Raw genomic sequence first — 20,738 nt, 5'->3', positions numbered from 1 at the left:
TGAGCAGCTGGGGCCAAGGAGCCTTGGAGTGGATGATTCAGGTGCATCCAGAGAGATGAAAGGGTCCTAAGCATGAGCCCGACAAAAGGAACTCCCGATAGACCCAAGATGAAAAATTGGAGGTATCTAAGGACCAGAAATTACCAAGGAGATTTTGATAGGAAGCTCAGTTGTGATTTCAATTTAGGAAAAGCTTAGCAAGCTCAACTCTGGACTCAGTCATCTGATGGGAGTCCATTTTCTTTCTGCTTCTGTGGTTATTCAGGCCTTACTGCTCAATGGATCCTTACCCGAAGATGAACAGGAGAGGCCCTTGGCCCTCTGTGAACCAGGAGTCAATCCTGAGGAACAACTGGTGAGTTCCTTCTTTTGTGACTGGACACCAGATAATCTGGTTTCTGTGTTTGATTTACTTTTAGCTTTTGACTCTGTTGTCCTCACCTTCTTGAAATGCTCTCTTCCCTGACTCCGCCTCTCCGGGTGTTCCGCATATATTTTTGACTGCTCTTTCTTCCATCCTCCCTCCCTCCCTCCCTCATCAACAAATAGTTATTGAGTGCCAGCTACGTGCCTGGCACAGTTTCAAGGTACTGGAGATTCGGTGATGACAAAGCAGACCTAAGACATCACCCTCACAGAGTTTACATTCAGGTTCCCTTTGAAGCATCTGTTTCTCTGCGGACGCCTTAAATGCCGGTGCTGCTCAGAGTTCCCCTCCGGGCCCTCTGCTGTCTTATCCGTTCACCTGGGCAGTATTATCTGCCTCCATGGCGCCACTCCCCGCCTGACTCAGATGTTGCTTCTCAAATACTGATTTCTAGCCCAGCTCTCTTCGCGGAGTTGTAGATTTGTATGTGCAGCATGTAACCACCTGCTGATCATCTCCACTTACATGTCCCATAAGCATCTCACTTCACTGAGTCGTAAATTAAACAGCTTTTCTCTCCCCACCGCCAAAACTACTTGTCCCTTTGCATTCTGTTTCTGATCGCTGTCCATCCACCCAGATACCCAAAATAGCATCCTTGAATCCTTCTGGCCCTTCCCTCTAGGTTCAGTAGGTCACCCAGCTCTGTCTGTTCCCTTTTTAAATATTCCCATCCACTTCTCTCCATTCACACAGCCATCACCTTAATTCAGGCCTCCGTCCAGTATGCTAGCAGCCGTCCAGCTGGTTTTCCTGATCCCTCTCCTGTCCTCCTCTAATTCGTTTTCTAATAAACAGCAACAATAATTTACCTCCAAGGCAAGCTTCACTTTGTCATCCCTTTGCTTTTTCTCCGACCCCCCGGGACCCAGCACATACACACTTGTCTGAACTTCACCCACAGTCCTTTCCTTGCACTGCCCTGTGCGTGTGCTTCCATCAGGGCCGGTGGGGAGCTGCCGCCTGTTCTTCTCTGAATTCACAGTACAAGGCTGGCATCAAAAAAGGTGCTCAGCAAATATTTGTTGAATGAATGACCTCTGAGTTCCACAGCATAGCTGCATAGCCATCTCTTTGTGCCTTATATTTAGATTATAATCCAAAGTCGTCTGGATCAGAGCAGGGAGGAGAATCAGGACCTAAAGGTATGTCAGAACATGTGCCTTTTTTCCCTTTGAAAAAATTTATGGGAATATCACACACCAGCGTCAGAACAGTGATGGATATAGAGGAAGGGATGCAGACTTGGGACTTGAGCTGTGTCTGTTTTATGTCTTTAATTGAAAGAGAGAGACAGGTCCTAAATATGGCAAAAAGGTAATGTCTTTTCAGTCTTGGTGGTGAGTAATAGTTATCTATGTCATTGGTTCTACCTTTCTTTATGTTTTAAATGTTTCATAATATTTCTTTTTTAATTAAAAATGGGTCTAATATCAGTATGGTCTTTTTTGTTTTTATTTATTTATTTTTTTAGATTTTAAAAATTCATTTGAGAGAGAGAACGCGCACATGCGTGGATGAGAGCACGAGGTGGGAAGGGGCAGAGGGAGAGGGATAAGCAGACTCCCCGCTGAGCAGGGAGCCTGCCGAGGGGCTGGATCCTAGGACACTGAGATCATTGCCTGAGCCAAAGGCAGACGCTTAACTGACTGAGCCACCCAGGCGCCCCCAGTATGGTCTTTTTTAAATAATTTTTTAATAATTTATAAGGTATACAACATATTGATTTGATATATGTATACATTATGAAATGATCACCACCACACATAGTTATACATTTTTTTCTTTTAATGAGAACTTTTAACATTTACTATCTCATCAACTTTCAAATACACAATACAGTATTATTAACTATAGTCCAGTATGGTCCTTTATAATGACTTCTTCCCAGAATGCTTTTAGTTCAGTGGGTGTTAACTTTTTTGGAGTCATAGGTATATGACTAAAGCCATTAGCGCCCTCTCCAGGAATATGCACACACACTCAACTGACTTGAATTTTTAATAGAATTACTTTCGAGTCCATCTGTGGAGCCCATGTTAGGAATTCTCCATTTTAGATAGGGTAATTCCAAACTCTTGATGTGATTCAATAGAAAAAGAAGAGAGTAGGGTCTGGGGTCTGGGTGTCCCTCTCCTAAAATCTTTCCTAATGACAATTATATACATGTATTTAATCCATTGTAAAGGATGGATGATTAGTATTTCATCATTGGGCTAAATGTGTTTTTGTTTGATTTATAAAGAATAATGCTCACTTGGACAATCTAAAGTATTCTAACCCTTTGCTGAACAAATGACATTGGGGGTAGGCATATTAAGATATGATTGTGTTTCAGTAAGGGAGACTTAGATGATCAGGATTAGGTTTTCCTGTCAGTGAAGAGTGCTAAATGTAGGAATGAGAGTCTATGGGAATGTGGGTATCTTCTTTCTTGGCAAGACTTCTCCACCTGCATTTGGGCCTGGGTAGCACAGGGAAGAACGGGATGGATCTCGTTCTTGTCTCTGTGAGGTAGCGGAGTTTACTGGACCGGACCTGCTTCCTGCCTCAGGAGAGGGTTCTCATGGAATTCTCATAATTATTCATGGAATGGTTATCTGAGTTTTGTGTTCTTACTGACAGAATGAGGTAATGCTTCTGATGCAACCCAGATGCTACCATCTGATCTAACTATATTTGATTTACAGAAGGAGCTGCTGAAATGTAAACAAGAAGCCAGAAACTTACAGGGGATAAAGGTAAAAAGGAAGACATTTAACCCTTTAAATAAACAAACTCTACCTGGTAAAGCTATCTACTGCTGAGTGTGGGTGGGAGTGGGAGGAGGGTAGTTGGGTCTGTGGGCTTGTATACATCTGCGGGAGCCTTGGACAGGCCGTGTGATGCTAGAAAGTGCTTTGTAGATGGGAAGTGAGACACGTTGAGGAAAATACCTGTGTTTTGCTGAGGCTTATTTCTGGTGGTTACGACTCATGGCGCTGTCCCTTCCCCTATGGCACCCTGGCAGTTTTTATATGTAAAAACAATCAGTTTTTACAGTTTTCTTCAATTCTAAAGAAGAATGTCCTCTTAAACATTGTAATTTACATAGTTTTTGAGTAGTTAATAATATTAAATGGCTTGAAGTGAAGAAGGTCTAAAAAGATAATCCTTGAAAAATCTGTCTTCCTGCCATATTCTCCACCCCCCACCTCCCACCCCCTCCCAGTCACCTAGTTCCCTTTCCTGGAGGTAACTTAGCAGTTATCAATAAATGTGTATGTATATGATTTTTCCCCAAATAATAGTATATTATACATGCAGCTTGACATGTTGCCCTTTTTTACTTAGCGTATCTTGGAGATCATTCTATTGATACATAAAGACCTTTCTAGATCTTTCTTTATGGCTGCATAGTATGCCAATGTATATTTATATGATAATGTAATCAGTTCCTATTGACGGTCTTTTAGGATATTTCCAGTCTCTTACTAATACAGGGATCTGGCTAACAGCCTTGAATATACGTTGTTTTACCCAAGTGGGAATGTATCTGTTGAATAAACACCTAGAAGTGCGAAAGGATGTTCTTAAGCTGCTGCTTTTCCCTTCTTCTCTGCACTTCCATTCATGGGCTAGACTGGAGGGCAGCTCAGCAGTGTTTGTCAGAGTCAGAGTGTATTTCATAGCCTTAATCCTTTGAGATACTTCAGAAAACAAAGTGTTCTGTGCTCAAATAAGCTTGAGAAGGGCCCTGTAGGCTGGAAGAATCCCAGTGAATAACACCATACTAAAGGACCTGAGAAAGTCTGTCATAGAAAGGTTGGCTTAAAAAAGTTTGAAATTAGGGCGCCTGGGTGGCTCAGTCGTTAAGCGTCTGCCTTCGGCTCAGGTCATGATCCCAGAGTCCTGGGATCGAGTCCCACATCGGGCTCCCTGCTCAGCGGGAAGCCTGCTTCTCCCTCTCCCACTCCCCCTGCTTGTGTTCCTGCTCTCGCTCTCTCTCTGTCAAATAAATAAATAAAATCTTTAAAAACAACAACAACAACAACAAAACAAACAAACAAACAAATAAAAGTTTGAAATTATTAACCACAGAAGTACCTTTTCTCCCATGCAACACTTACTAACACTTTGGGAAAAGTTCTCTGAACTGCTGATGCCAAGGGGCATCTTGGACGACCTTTGGCACGTACTGTCGTGGCTTAAGAATGGACCCTCACATTCTCCGGAGCCCGCACCATTGCTTTGCAGTCTGTAAAGAGAGAAAAGTCAGGGCAGATACACTGCAGTGCAGCTCCAATCCATGAGTTCCATATCAGGCCACCATGGTTGGAAAAATGTGTTCCAGCTGACCCTTTTAAGTATGTACAACCCACATTTCTTAGGCATGGTAGGAACCAAGAGGTTCCAAGCTGAGAGAAAGATACCCTAAAGCTGGTAAGATCGTAGACAGTGGAAGAGAAACCATCAGTCCAAGAAGAGTTCTGAGCATGGAAATATAATCCCAATCCTGGTCCAGACTCGGCATTGGAAGGCAATGGGAGCAGGGTGGGAGCAACACTCTGGAAGACAGGGTGGGAGTGATTCCAAGGATTCTGTATGAACAGGGTGGCAGGCAGAAATAGGGTCCAGCCCTCTAGGAGATGGGGGCTTGGCAGAGAATGAGAAGGAAAAAGAGCTCATCTAGATTCAGTATTTAAATGCCCAAGATACGGATGAGAAAGCCACGGTGGGAGGAAGGCGAGAGCATTGTCCATGGTCACTGTCGTGAAGGTAAGCAGTAGACTTGTAATTTGAATCTCGGTCTATCGGATCCCAAAGGGCACTGACTCTCTCTCTAGGGCATCATGCTGCCAGGAATGCAATGGAGGGTAGGGGTGAATAATAGGTGGAGGAAAAATCAGGTTTCAGTCAGCTACGTAGGACGATGGATAGGACTTTGCTTTAGTTGCTAGCATCCTGGAAAGGGACAGAATAATTCCTGCTCATCTCTTTATAGCAAGACCTCATATTCTTTTTGTCTCCCAGTTTGCCAGAACTAATGTTGGATACGCAGTAAGGGGTTTAAAATTTGTAGTGATAACTGGCTGATTGATTAATTGGGACCACAGTAATGAGTATGCTTTTTTCCCCAGGATGCCTTGCAGCAGAGGTTGACTCAACAGGACACATCTGTTCTTCAGCTCAAACAAGAACTGCTGAGGGCAAATATGGACAAAGATGAGCTGCACAACCAGAATGTGAGCTAAATGAATGAACTTGGACCTCATTGAGCCCCAATAGCAAAATAGGATACGTGAAGTCCTGTTAGACATGCCATCCTAATCTCTCTTAGCTTATTTCTGAGGTGCCCACCCTCCATGTCTGCAATTAGTTTTACTTCCTGTTAGATTCATCTCTGTTCCTGGCTGGAAGCCCATTTCACACTGGCCTCGAGCCCTTCAATTTTGAGGACACTGAGATAGAGGCAAAACTGTGGTGCGACCGGTTGATTATCTTACTGAAACCGAGAGCAGCCGGAGGGCAGCTGTGTGTTTTCACCATAGCTGTGCCCTCTCTGTGCTCTATACTCTAGTAGCCAACATCCACCTGGTTACTACATAGCTGGTTCCCTACCGGGCTTGGCAGACAATACCTCTGTGCCAATTAATTCTCTCTTTTCCTTCTTGCAGGTGGACCTGCAGAGGAAGCTAGATGAGCGGAACCGGCTCTTGGGAGAATATCAAGTAAGTATGCATATCAGTTTGGAAAGGATTTCCATTTGACCTTTTATGGACGTTCTGTTGTTGCTATTGTTCAAAGAGCTCTTAAGTACCCTGTTCTCATTGCTGCTTTCTGCAAGGAAACCTTCTGCGTGCCTTTGATTCAATAACCCTGAAGAATAGATAGCATGTCTACGAGAAGGAGTATAGAAGTAGCTGTCTGGAAACTTCCATCTCAACCTTTATGTCTAACTAGCATGCGTGGCATGTAGTGGTCCTCCTACAAATGGTAGTTCCTTCCTCCTTACATTTCCAAGACTCCTCTGTGGTGTCACATGACTACGGTGTGGAATTTCTTCCTGTGTGGCTTGAGGAAGGGACTCTTCCCCCTGAGGCTCTCCTTTGCTCGGGTGGAACTTGCCGGCCCGCGGTGAGCTGTTCAGCATGCTTGGCTTTGCTACCGTCTGAAAGCTCTGTCTCAATTGCAGAAAGAGCTGGGGCAGAAGGAGCGCCTCCTCCAGCAGCACCAGGCCAAGCTGGAAGAAGCCCTCCGGAAGCTTTCCGAGGCCAGTTACCAGCAGGTGGGAACATAGTCACACACTGACTTTCTGCCCCTCCAGCCCGAAGACATCCTTTTCTGATTCAGTCTCTTATTTGCAGGTGGATCTAGAGTGGGAGCTGGAACAGAAAGACGTCCTTTTGGCTCGCTGTATGAAAAGAGAGGCAGATGAGGTAACTGGCACCTTGCCCCCCGCCCCACATCTGCAGGATCAAAGAGGCTATTTGGTGAGGGGGTTAAGAGTGCAGGTTCCAGGGGCTCCTGGCTGGCTCAGTCGCAATAATATGCGACTCTTGATCTCAGGGCCTTGAGTTCGAGACCCACACTGGGTGTAGAGAATACTTAAATAAATAAAACTTAATAAAATTTTAAAAAGAGTGCAGGTTCCAGGCAAAGAAAATCTGGTTTCGAATTCTGGCTTTTCATACTTGCTGCCATTGTGTGACCTTAATTTGCTTTGCTTTGAGCCTTAGAAATAAGACTCATTGAAAAAAAAAAAAAGAAGATTCATCTGAAAAGAAGAAAAAGAAATGACTCATCTGGAAAATGAATAGTCCACTTGGCACAAAGTCAGGCTCAAAAAATATTAGTCATTCTTCTTTTTTTTTTTCCTCACCAAAGTGAAGTCTGGAGGTGCTGGGGCAGCATTCTCAGGCCCTCTGGTGGCCGGGCTGAGGCGAGGTTGGGCGTCTCCAGGCTGAGGCTTCCAGTTTGCTCATTCCTCATTCAACAGTGCCAACCAAGTATCAAGTACAGGGGTTACAGCAGTGAACAGAAGGAGGAAAAAAAAAAGTCTGTGCACTCATGAGGCTTACTTTCTAACTGAGAGCGACATGAACAAATACACAATGATATACTATGTCAGGAAGGGATAAGTGTAAATAAGAAAAGTAAGACAGGACATCTTGGTTTGGAATTCTCCCTTCTAACAAGCATCGCTTCTTCTTGCTGCTGTAGGTGACCAACTACAACAGTCACAACTCTCAAAGCAATGGTTTTCTCCTTCCTGTGGCCGGCAAAGGAGCTGCTTCAGTCACTCACAAAGGGGTAGGTTCTTAGGATTTGCGTGCAGACCTCCCCTTCCAGCTAAAACCAGAAGAGTAGCCTAGCCTTTGCCAGCGCGCTGGGCCTTTTATACCCCAGTTCCCAAATTCTTGAGTCTGTTGAGTGCGTAAGATGTGAAGCACTTGCTATCCGCCATGAATAATTAGCGGGCAAACAGTAGGCCCACTTCTGTGAAGGAAAATTTCTTACCATTCACACCTCCTCCCTCGAAAATAAAAGACCTGTCCTGGGAGGCTCTCTCCTGTACCAACTTAAGCCCGGCGGTTGGGATGTGGTTAATCGTACGGCGCCATGCCTGCTCAGCAGCACCTCCCTTCTGCCCACAGACCAGCGACCTGCAGCTCGTTCGTGACGCGCTCCGCAGCCTGCGCAATAGCTTCAGTGGCCACGACCCTCAGCACCACACCATCGACAGCCTGGAGCAGGGCATCTCCAGCCTGATGGAGCGCTTGCACGCCGTGGAGACCCAGAAGAAACAGGACAGAAGGGTAATGCTCTTCCTGGGCTGGTTCTCTTGGGCAAGCACCCAAAGAACTTAGTTTGATCAAGTTTAGTTTAATGAGGGCCATGCTAACAGACAGGAAGACCCTGTCCAAGGTTTTCCTCTAAATGGAGCCGACTCTTCATCAGGAAAGGCGTTCGTGATAACTTGCTCCTAGAAATTGCGTGTTTAAGGAATTGTGGTTCTTGACCCCACGGGGGTCTCTCTTTACTGCTTCTTGCCCTTCCTCTTCTCCCCTGAATGAGCTTGGCATTGGATGTGGAAATAATATGGGAAAATGCACTGGAAACTAGAAAGCCTTTTATAAATGTACATCATTATTGTTAGGATACACTGTCCGATTTTATATACTGTGGAAGATGTGGTAGAAAAGTATATATTTCAGGTACAGTTTTATGATTTAAATTTCTTGGATAAATTCTCCTACTGATCATAACTCTTCACATTTTCGTGTGGCTCCTCAGGTTCGGGGCAAGTCACCCAGAGCTCAAGCAGGTAGTGAATACCGGGAGTCCTGGCCCCCTAATTCAAGTAAGTACTCATTATTGCTCAGGAAGGACTCCCTAGCACATTAGATCAGAAATTTCGTGTTTTTCTTGCTACCAACATTTTGAGAGTAGAATTTTTCTTGTGATACTTCACTCTTACATTGTTTCTATAGCAATACTTAAATCAAGTTACTTCTAGGACTCTGAAGACACATACCATCGAAATCACCACCATCACCCCAAGTACCATTTAGCCACTCGCAGGATGCTGCTGACTCAGGCTAAAATATCTTTGGAAAATCTACAATATCAAAACATTTACACTGAACACAGCAAAATATAAGACAACAAGAACACGCACAAACTATTCTACAGTCCCAAATAGCACAGAAAATTTCCAGTTCTTCCTGAAGGCAGGAAGTTTAATTTCTTTGGAGATTTTCCTTAAAACCGGATGTGCAGGTCTTTCAGTTTGAGTCCTGCAAAAGATTTGCGCCACTTAGTGGCCACGCCTGAGAAGTAATTTAACCTGCTCTGTGCCCTCTCCTTACAGTCCTTTCCCTGTTCCTTCAAACATGCTGGAAACCTACGCTGCCTGTAATTTCTCTTTTATCGTGTATGTTACCTTTTGCTTTAATAATGTCCACATTTTCTTATCTTTTTATGGTCTACCCAGGCCTAATCTAAAAGTCCATAATAATCTACAAAAACCAAATAGTAAAAAGCTGACTGTAACCAATTTTGTCTGTTACATATGCAATTTTGAAAACTACATTAATAAAAAAAAAAAGTAAGACACTTAAGATATTGGCACAATAAGAAAGGTAAAATGTTATTTGTAGGGTAAATAAAATAATATGTAAGCCCCCAGGTACCTTTTCTTCTTGAATGAGGGATTTACACTGGGAACAAATCAAATTATATTAGTACCAGAATTAGTTTCAATTTCTTTTTCTAGCATTGTTTTGAAACAGTCATTTCTGTTCTTTTTTTTAAGATTTTATTTATTTGTCAGAGGTGGGCGGGGGAGCGTGTACAAGCAGGGGGAGTGGCAGGCAGAGGGAGAAGCAGGCTCCCTGCCAAGCAAGGAGGCCTATGCTGGACTTGATCCCAGGACCCTGGGATCGTAACCCGAGCTGAAGGCAGACGCTCATCCAACTGAGCCACCCAGGCGTCCCTCATTTCTTGAGAGGCTTTTTATTTTATTGTCATCCCCTTCAGTACTTTCTTTAGGTTAATATAAACTGCCAATGCAGAGAAGTCTAAATATTTGGAAATTCTTCTTTAAAAGTCTAATAAATTCCTCCATACCCTTTTGTGTATTTGTAGTACTTATCCCCAATACTGCAAATAAATTCATAGCTGCTTGTAAACTAGGATGTGAATCTAATTTCTGTATTCACAAATGAGCTACAAGGTCTCTCTTCTGAAAACACAAAAGCTTGTGTAACTCGCTAGCCCTCTAGCTACTGACTTTTTTCTCTTATTCCCCCCATCAAACCTTGAAAAAATAGTCTACCACTTGTCCTTTTTCCATCCTTTCTTCCCATTCACTACTCAAGCCACCAGTCAACTGTTACTCAGCTAATCCACTTAGTGTTCTTTTTGTTGGATCAATGTTGACCTTCTCGGCCTTAAACAAAGTGGTTACTTTTCAAACCTTATCTTCCATTGACTTTTCAAAATCACTTACTGTTCTTGAATAGTCTCCTTCTGTACACGTTCTTCCTCTTTAACTTCAATGCCAACCAGTTATTCATTCAGCAGATATTTATTGAACATCCATTATGTAGTATCTGTGTCAGACACAGGAGATACAGAGATGAACAGGATGGACATTTGCCCTCTTTGGATGTGCAGACCAGTGAACTCAACAGTCTCCTTCTCTTGTCTTCTCTGTCAAACCCTTGAATGTCGATGTGTCCTGGGATCCATGGGAGGTCTAGACCTAGGCCTTTTCGTATTTTTTTTAGATAATCCCCCTCCACTCCCACAACTTCGACTACTCTTACGTGCTGATTATTTTTAAACTTTAATCTCTAACCTCGGCCCTTTTCTGAGTTGCAGGGCTATATTTCTGAATGACAACTCGATATCTCCCTGTAGGTAGAAAGGCACTTGTTTTGGACACAAAGTAGAGTGGGAAAAATATGGAGTATGGAATCAAACAAATCTGGGGTGCAGTTTTGGCTCTCAGCAGAGTGTGTGATCATGGGCAAGGGTGTTAATATCACTGAATTTTAGTTTCCTTTTTCATGAAATGGAGATAATTTTGAGAGATTAGGAGCGTTAAGTGAAATATTGTATGCAAATAATGTGGTATAGTGTGGCATTTAAGAGGTGCAGGCAAATGTTAATAGTCTCAGAATACCTTCCAATTATTCCCCTCTGCCTTATGCCCTGTCTTTCTCCATTTCATCACAGCCAGATCTCCTTAAAGAGTAATCTTCTCTCTGAATCCACTTCTTTTTTTGCCTTTTACTCTTAAGGGAAAACAATAATAATTATTTCAGATTTAAAAAGTAATACAGTAGAGGGGCGCCTGGGTGGCTCAGTCGGTTAAGCATCTGCTTTTGGCTCAGGTCATGATGCCAGGGTTCTAGGATTGAGCCCTGCATTGGGCTCCCTGCTCAGCAGGGAGTCTGCTTCTCCCTCTCACTCTGCCCCACCACCCCTCTTGTGTGCTCTCTCTCTCTCAAAAAAAAAAAAATCTTAAAAAAAAAAAGTAGTACAGTAGATTAGTGGAATAGAATTGAGAGTTCATATAAAACCAATGCATCTCTGGTCATTTGACCAGCAAATAGTCTCTTCAACAAATGGTGCTGGACAACTGGATATCCACATGCAAAAGAGTAGAGATGGACCCCTACCTCACACCCTCACACCATGTCCAAAAATTAAAAATGGATCATTGATGTAAATATAAGAGCTAAAGCTAAAAACTCTTAGAAGAAAAACAGGGAAAATATTCATGACCTTGGATTCTCAGTCAGCAACAAAAGAGAACAAAGCATGAGCAACAAAAGAAAAAATAGGGAAATTGGGATTTCATCAAAATTAAAAACTTTTTTGCATCAAAGGACACTATCAAGAAAGTGAAAAGACAGGGGAAAAGAAAGTGAAAAGACAAAGAGAATAGGAGAAAATACTTGAAAATCATATATCTGATAAGGATCTAGGATACAGAATACATAAAGAACTCTTACAGACTGACAACAAAAGACAAATCCAATGACGAACAGGCAAAGGACTTGAATAGGCATTTCTCCAAAGATAAACAAATGGCCAATCCACACATGAAAAGATGTTTAAAACCAAGAGTCATTAGGGAATGCATATCAAAACCACAATGAGATACCTTAGTTCTAAAGGAATGAAAAGTAAGTGTTGAGGATGTGGAGAAATGGGAGCTCTCATACATTGCTGGTGGGGATGTCAAATGGTACAGCTGCTGTGGAAAACAGTTTGGTGGTTCCTCAAAAACTTAAATATAGAATTACTATATGATCCAGCAATTCCATTCCTAGGTATATACTCAAAAGAATTAAAAACAGGTATTCAGGGGCGCCTGGGTGGCTCAGTCGTTAAGCATCTGCCTTCGGCTCAGGTCATGATCCTGGGGTCCTGGGATCAAGCCCCGCATCAGGCTCGCTGCTCCACGGGAAGCCTGCTTCTCCCTCTCCCACTCCCCCTGCTTGTGTTCCCTCTCTCGCTGTGTCTCTCTCTGTCAAATAAATAAATAAAAAATCTTAAATTAAAAAAATAAAAAATAAAAACAGGTATTCAGAAAAAAAAAATGCACACACATGTACATAGCATTATATCCAATAGCTAAAAGGTGGAAACAACCCAAATGCTCATCACCCAATGAATGTTTAAACACATTCTGACATGTGCACCCAATGGAATATTATGCAGCCATTAAAAGGAATGAAGTACGAATACATGCTACAACATGACCCTTGAAAACATTAAGTGAATGATGCCAGACACAAAAGGGTATAAATTGGATGAATCCTTTGATATGAAAAGTCCAGAATAGGCAAATCCATAGAGACAACAAATAGAGTACATCAGACAGATGCCAAGATTAGGAAGGAGTGACTGCTTAATGGGTATGAGGTTTCCTTTTGGGATAATAGCTGTTCTAGAACTAGATAGTAGTTAGAGTGACATAACACTGAATGTACTAAATGCCACTGAATTGTACACTTTAAATGGTTAAAATGGTGAGTTTTGTGTTATGTGAATTTTACCTCCATTTAAAAAAAGTTAGTTAAAAAAAGTAATATCCAACCTCTGGCTAGGATGTAGAAGGCTGGAAGGAGTCTTGCTCCTACCCTAATAATAAGACAAAGTTGAGTAACCTAAAAAATATCATAACTTTCTTGAACCCGTGAGAGAGATGAGATCATAGGGCAACTGACTAGTCTGAGTACAAACGCGTGCTTCCAAGGAGAGGCTGGATGCAAGCCCTGGTGTACTTTTGGCAGAGCACGGGAGGAAGATGGCGCCACCATACAAGAAGAATGGAAGAATTCAGCTAGGATTGTAATTGGTCAAGGCTAAGCAGAGAGGAGAGGAACCCTTGGGGCCACAGATGCAAGAGGAGTTTACATACACTTGCAGGCTCTTTATGGACCTCCATTGGGTGCTTGTGAAAAATACTGGTTGTGGGAAGAGAGTCTACAGAAAACCTTTCTTGGTGGTGGAGGCCCAGAGAAGGGGAGCAGCTACCACTGCAGGAAAAGCATGAAACATTCTTCTCTAAGGAACAAAAGCCTTAAGCCAATAGGGAAGGGCAGCAAATGTTTCCCCCTCCCTCCCTGTCCCAGGCAAAGGTGAAGACCCATTTTGGCAAGGGGGATGGAAAAAAGGAAAAGAGAACTGTCTACCCCTGGGAGCCTGGTAGGACACTGTCTTGGGCTCATATATTTAGAGGTTGTCTACCCTTGGGGGGAGTGTAGGATCACTGCAAATGCCCCACCCTCAAGACCGAGGTTGGGGGGCGCCTGGGTGGCTCAGTTGTTAAGCATCTGCCTTCGACTCAGGTCATGATCCCAGTGTCCCGGGAAGGAGCCCCGGGTCGCGTCTGGCTCCCTGCTCAGCGGAGAGTCTGCATCTCCCTCTGCCTGCAGTTCCCCCTGATTACGTGCTTTCCCTGTCAAATGAATACATAAAATCTTTAAAAATTAAATTAAATTAAAAAAAACCCACAAACAAACCATGGGACCAATACATATAGATTCTGTGTAGCTAAGGGATAAAATAAGTCTTGTACCTTGCACAGTGGAAGCATGAAGTCCCTTGGAATCGGAGTTTCTGAGGTTACTTTGTGGTTCTTGTTCCTGCTCATTTCTCTTTTCATGAATGGCACGAGCATTGTCGTGCCACTGTCTAAATGTTGGCAGCATCTGCAACTCCCGCTGTGTGTCCATTCTTCCTTAGTGGAAATCTTGTTTGGCTTCTTTGACCTCTTTTGACTCTGAGCAACAATGCCTGTCAGGACACTCATTATCCCCTGGTAGAGATACCTGGAATGGGTGAGAAATGGTGGCCTCATGATAGTGTCCATGTCTGAAGCACCCCCTGGCTTCGTGGCCCCAGTGGTGACTTCCTGTGGATCACACCCTAAGGACGTGGTTGGTGTTTTGCAACAGTGTGAAAGCTGGGCTGTGACCTCAGGCAGCTTCATTCTCCTGGGGCACTTTGAATGACAGGAAACGGGGGGCGGGGTGGGAGCAAATTCTGACCACGGAGTCTCTCTCTGATTGCAGAGTTGCCTCACTCACAGAGCTCTCCAGCTGTCAGCAGTACCTGCACTAAAGTGCTCTATTTCACTGACCGGTCACTTACACCCTTCATGGTCAATATACCAAAGAGGTGAGATTTGGGGATCGCTATTTCTCTTTTACTTTTTAAAAGGACAAAGTAATGACAGGAGGCATAATCATGCGTTACTGCCCACTGAATGAGCTGAGCGGTGTTTGGGAAACAGTATGGTGTAGTAAGAATACAGACTGGGATCCTAGTTTCAGTGTCACCACTAACCAGTGGCATTACAAGGGACAAGTCATGATCTGCTGCAAGGTTCAGACACAATAATAGTGCTTCCAATCCTGATACACAGATATGTTCCAAGTTAGGAGAAACCGTTTTTTAAGGGCTCAAAACAGCCCCCATTGATAGCCATGGATTGCAGCCTGGCTCTCCAGGGCTATTAGTCATTGATCTTGGTCCTATTTGATGATTGCATCTAAGCAACTGAGAATTCATGTTAAGAACCTTCAAACATTCATTTATACTCCCTTGTAAGGTAAATGGCTTTGAAAGAAAGACTTTTTAAACTCTGGAACCTACAACTGAGAGAGGTAATAGGATGTCCCTCTCCTGGAGAGTTTGCTTAGTTGGTCTGGGCTAAAGGGGAGCTTTCCGAAGCTGGAAGGATGAAGACAGTGATGTCTGATTTAACTCTACCAGCCTAGGGAAATGGAGTATTGTTGCAAAGAAGGAAATCAAGAGAACTTAGACATATTGATAGTTCAACAAATTAGATTTCAGAGACCTTATGATGTCTTAGTTCTAGAGTAAAACAGAGAAAAGTGATCTGGCTGCTGCCGAAACAAAAAATCTATTTTAAATTCTCAGATCACCCCATCCGTAATGCTCTTCTCCTTCCCTCATGGTGGCTCCCTAACCTCTGCTGTTGTAGAATTGTCTGGGTTATCAGGGGCAGGGACCTAGCAAGGCCATGCCGTTTCTGCCTGGAGAGTCTTTGGCAGGGGCCTGGCTTTAAAGCTAACATCTCATCTTTCCAAAATATTGATAAACAGTCTATTTCAGTGCTCTTGCCTTTTGTTGCAGATTGGGGGAGGTGACACTAAAGGATTTTAAAGCAGCTATTGACCGGGAGGGAAATCACCGGTATCACTTCAAAGCGCTGGATCCTGAGTTTGGCACTGTCAAAGAGGAGGTACCGAATCCCTGGGGAGTCTGGGTGGTATTGCTGGTGATTCCTGAACCCCAGAGCCTCCTCCTCAGGGACCAGTACCCAAAGTACCCGAGTTCCCTAACCAGGTCAGAGGAATTTTCCAGAGCCTCAGACCAGTCTGATTACTCTAGACCGACGTGGTCAGGGAATTGCACAAGGAGTTTTCAGCTTCTTCAGTTCAAGGACTTAATCACTTTGACCAAACTGGGATAGAATTCTTTATTTCAAAAAGGAGAAAGTTTTATTAGTGAAAATAAAAGGACCTAAGCTTGAATCAAGGCTTGGCTTTGGGGTCCCTTCTCTATCTGTAGCCAAATCTTAGAAACCTTTCTGCTTCCTATGTCGAGCAAAATAAACAGGCATGAATATATGGAACTGTATATCATGATGGTAGTTTCTCAGATAATGAAAATGAGGAACTTCTGGAAAGTCTCCTATGCTTATTCTCAACTCGCTGACTGTTTTCTTGGCCTACGCTCCTCTTTATAATCCATCTGCCAAATATAGGGAAGAGAGTTCTGGGTTCTGACATAATCACATTGTGATTAAAGCCAATGTTTTATTTCATAAATATTTCCACACTGAAATGCTTTAATAGCCCTGTTCTATTAGTGGCTTAGAAAATTGAATGAATGAATAAAAAGAACTGCCTGTTCTTTTGGTCTTCTGTCTAACCTTTTACCTGGGACCAAAATTTTACCCTTTCTCATTTTTGTAATGCTTGTGCTATTGCTTTCTCCTAAGGACCCTAAAGTGCTGTATGGTTAGTAATTTATTAATTCTAATCAATCTCTATAAGCAAAGCAGGGTTAGGGATGCTTTTGCCATTTCATAGATGTGGAACTAAGAATATATGTTATGTAATTTTAATAATATATAAGAATACAACACAATAGGATATATTATAGTATATATTATATTATATATAATATACATAATCTATTATACAAAATACAATAACATAGTACATATATTAAAAATATTATATATCTATTTAGTTATAACTTTAGGGATGAAACCAAAGGGACATAGACTCTAACTTAAGGCTTTCCTCTGTATGTTCTAATCCTCTGTGTTGAGGTCTTAGTTGTATCAGCAGCAGCTGTCCAAATAGACTCCCTATCTTATTTACTTTTTCGCTGTGGCTTTTTTTCTTCCTCTAGGTTTTCCACGATGATGATGCCATCCCTGGGTGGGAAGGGAAAATTGTAGCCTGGGTGGAAGAAGACCATGGAGAGAACTAATGCTGAGTATTGGATTGGGGGCTTACGGGACCTGGCAGCCCCTGGCTGTTTCACTCAGGAAAGAGGACCCAAACCAGAAAACACGAAGAAGTTTCTCATCCGTGCTGCCAAACGGAAGCTTCTCCAAGTGCGACGGCCCCGGGCCAGTACTGTTGGCTGTGCCCGGCATATGTGGTACCTAAAGTCCCCTGTGCACCTGGAGACCATGGGTTCATCTGGAGTTCCTTGTCCGCGGGAACACAGTGCTTTATTCTGCTCTGAGGACAACAAACCGAAGGCCTTAACCAACGGGAACGGACGATCTCGCTCCCGTAGGGGCATGGCTGCTATTATCTGGAACCTGCGAATTGGATGCATCAGTCCTGTGTGTTACAGTATTATTTTAGTTGGCCTCCATGGTTGCAGCAATCAGAGTTCCAGCATTTGTACTCACAGACAAGGCAAAGGTACCAGCTTTTTGGCTTCTCTGCAGCTACTGCAAACCAAGAGTAACTCATGAGGTGGTACCAAAGATGAACGCCCACTCTTCAGGAGTTTTTTGGACCGGACATGGATGGTGCTGAATTGTTGATTGGATGGAAAAAGGGCTGCCCCTATTGTGCTATACTTTGCTAAAAACATGATGAAGTAAGACCTCGGGTTGCCTCTTGTGTCTTAACTGGTTCTGCAACTGGTCCTTTAGCCCACAGAGGGCACATTTCATGTACTGCTAGTTTTCTCTGGGGACTCTTCCACTGTAGAGCCATTTTTTCCCCCTTCCAACTGACGAACTTTGTGTTTGAAAGGAATAAGGAGTTAAAGTCTCCTTAAAAATCTAGGCGGGTATGGAAAGGTGCTGCTACCCATATTTTCTTGACGTTCTTTCTCTCATGACTTCCTTTAGCTCATGGTATCTCCTTTGCGGTCAAAAGGAGACAGACCATTAATTTCAGTATTTGTGATTTATGAGTACTGAGCATGAGTTACTGGTCTGCCCCTCTTCATTTCAAGTTATTTTCTATTATATATTTAGTCTAGGTTGATCCTTGAGGGCACAATAGGAACCATGGGGCATGGAGCATGAGTTGTGAATGGCAGGGTTGGTTCTGGGTAAAAAAAACCCTAGAATCCTTTCTCATGTGCAACATTGTCAAGTGTAGAAGCTAAAAGAGTTAAACTTCCAGAGATTACTTAATAACTTGGGTTTTCTCAGTCATTTACCAAGCACCATCAACTAATCAGCCATATATATATATGTATGTATGTATATACATATATATGTGCGTGCGCGCACGCACACACACACACATTCATTCCCAAAAGCAGTTGGCCTGTGACCACTGATGTAGACTGCCAACCAGGAGAGTCAGACAAGTCAGTTCTGGGTTCTTGACCTGTCTGTCTCTAGTTCATCTCCCTTTTCCAGCTATTTCAACAGACTACTCATTGGAGCTCTGAAACAACATTTTGTTGTTTTATATAGATGTGTCTTTTAAAAATAGTTCATGTTTGGAGAATTCTTTTGTACTCATTTGCTTTTTGTCCGAGAACCATGTCTATTTTTATAACTTGAGTGTGAGTTCTGTATGTTCTCACATTCTGTATACTGTATCCATTTTCTAGAGAACCCAGTAGCTTTTATACAGGCTCTTCTCTTCTTACCCTTGTGGTTTCAGAACAAGCTTTATTTTATTACGAGTATACTAATGACAACTAACTCCTGGTTCTAATTCTACCTGCCATTTTGATTGTGGAGGTAGTTTTACGTAATCTATTTGATTGCTCCTCTAGCAGACAGAAGGAGCTCAAAAGATACCTGATATCTTTCAGTAAGTTTACTTGATCTTCTCCTACTGAAGAATTTCTCATTAGAAATGACTGGGAAAGTTTGGGAAAGTCAGTCAAAAGCAAGAATAATTCATTATGAAAGCAAACAGAAGAAAAGAGGATATTCTGAGTCTGTCTCCCCCCGCCCCCCTCCCCCCAGAAGTCTGGAGAAAAGGTCCTCATGTCACCAATTGCTCTGTTGCATGAATTTTAGTGTTTTGCTATAAGACAGCATGAGGGTTATCAGGCCAAAATTCGTTACTGTATTTCCAGTACAATTTATCATGAATATCTGTCTCTTAAGTTTTTACTTGTCAGTTTTCTTTGAGCAAACACTCTCAACATTATGTAGAGTTTAGCTTTTCAGAGAAAATTAAACGAGAGAAAAATTTCAAAGTCCTCTACCTTATTTGGCTTTTGTATCTCTGTCCTTTGGAAGAGGAGCTGCACGGCCTTAGAGCCTCCCTAGAAAGCTGAAGTTGAGCTCAGGGGAGAGAATGAGAGAATTTTTTCCCCTTCAGCTCAATAATCTCATATGCCATGGGTAATAACTAAACACCCCCATTAATAGGATGTCACTCCAGTAATTTTTGTGTACAATGTGTTGGTAATCCCCATTCCAGTTTCTCAAGACAGGAACCTTCTGAGGAAGCGTGTGCATTGGTTCCTTCTGGTTTGAATAGATTCCTGTTTTTTACACTATGGCTGCACTCTAAGCCTCCTGACTTATTCAGAGTATTGTCCCCTGGTGACATTTGTGTGAAATAGTTCATCCTAACACTGAAATTCTCTTTTTTTGAAAAAACTAAGGAACTAGAATGTTTAGAGTTCATAAAATAACCTCTAAACCTGTGAGATTAAAAAAAAAAATGATCCTCTCACAAAAACTAATTTAGAAGAAAGCTCAATTCCTTCAAAAGTTGTCATTTAAAAACTGATGACTGTTCTCACTCAGTTCCTTAAATTAGCTGGAATTGGAACGCTTTACAATTTGTACCTAAAGAATTTGGGTTAAACTCAGTTAATGGCATTCCTACTTACTGATTAACATTTCAGCTCTTTTTGACCAAGATGGTTGTAAATTAGGGAAATATCTTTATGTTCTACATCCAATCCAAGAGGACTCTAATTACTTAAGAGCATTTATGTCATAATAATTTTCATTTTTTCCATAAAATAAGCGTTATGATTGCACACTCCTGTTGTCTGAATTTATGTAAGAGGTATAGCTTGCTTAAAATATATATGTAAAGTTATATTTTCTTAGAAACATGGATGTTTGCAACCATTGCTTTCAGAGATTACCACCATGCATTCTCCCTGTTTGTTTTCATGAAGACTGTGTTATACCAGAGGCTTCTGATTATCAAAGTGATAACCAGTTTTAACTGCCTGTATGTACCAGATTTGTGAACTAATTTAAAAAAAAAAAAGCAGAAACAAACCATGAATAAAATGGAGTTTGCAAACTAAATACCATTAATCATTTTCACTTGTGTTTATTGACTGACATTAATCAGCAAAGCCATTTACATTTAGTGCAAGTCAATTTCCTTAAGTGATCTCCCTGGTAGCATGTTTACTCATTACCTGGGGAACAGAGATAAGGATTACTTTATTGCTATAGATATTTTACCATTGGCATTTCAAACGTATGCACAAAACACGTTATTATTGCCAAAGAAAATTCATTGATTTAACACTTTTGAAATTATATATAAATGTGCAAACAAATAAAAACCTGAGTACAAGCTGTATGACAAAAGTCTTGAATGAAAAAGCGAGAAACGTTAATTGGAGACTTTCAGAAATGCATGTTTAAAAGAACCAGAATTTCCAAACTAATTTGAAAGCTGCCTTCCTAAAACTTAGGTCAGCTTCATTTCACTTCAATTTAAATGTTGTATGTATCTACATTTGTAGTCCTGAGCGTTTACTTGACTTGCAATTACGTATTTTCAACTATTAA

The 20,738-nt window shown here is 42.1% G+C and overlaps 1 protein-coding gene across 6 annotated transcripts in view; it reads left to right on the top strand.

Moving 5' to 3' along the window:
• DIXDC1 (DIX domain containing 1) overlaps positions 1-20,252 on the top strand; it is a 59,815-nt gene extending 39,563 nt beyond the window's left edge. For 5 of the 6 annotated variants that reach the window (XM_054512305.2, XM_045895049.3, XM_045895050.3 and 2 more), the window contains 13 exons: positions 266-355; positions 1,519-1,572; positions 3,118-3,168; positions 5,548-5,652; positions 6,085-6,138; positions 6,603-6,695; positions 6,775-6,846; positions 7,631-7,720; positions 8,065-8,226; positions 8,705-8,771; positions 14,506-14,611; positions 15,593-15,701; positions 16,883-20,252. In XM_054512305.2, the coding sequence (XP_054368280.1) occupies positions 266-355; positions 1,519-1,572; positions 3,118-3,168; positions 5,548-5,652; positions 6,085-6,138; positions 6,603-6,695; positions 6,775-6,846; positions 7,631-7,720; positions 8,065-8,226; positions 8,705-8,771; positions 14,506-14,611; positions 15,593-15,701; positions 16,883-16,963 (1,134 nt within the window). In that variant the 3' untranslated portion in view covers positions 16,964-20,252. The remainder of the gene's footprint in view (positions 1-265; positions 356-1,518; positions 1,573-3,117; positions 3,169-5,547; positions 5,653-6,084; positions 6,139-6,602; positions 6,696-6,774; positions 6,847-7,630; positions 7,721-8,064; positions 8,227-8,704; positions 8,772-14,505; positions 14,612-15,592; positions 15,702-16,882) is intronic. The other variant, XM_064577442.1, reaches the window with a different exon arrangement.
• The last annotated feature ends 486 nt before the right edge of the window (positions 20,253-20,738 follow it).

Source organism: Mirounga angustirostris, unplaced genomic scaffold (genome assembly GCF_029215605.1).
Source record: "Mirounga angustirostris isolate CCGP_5_RB_7025 unplaced genomic scaffold, mMirAng1.0.hap1 SCAF_13, whole genome shotgun sequence".
NCBI classification, from domain to species: domain Eukaryota; kingdom Metazoa; phylum Chordata; class Mammalia; order Carnivora; family Phocidae; genus Mirounga; species Mirounga angustirostris.
Note: the sequence above shows the minus strand (reverse complement) of the source record. Positions and strands in the feature narration are given on the sequence as shown.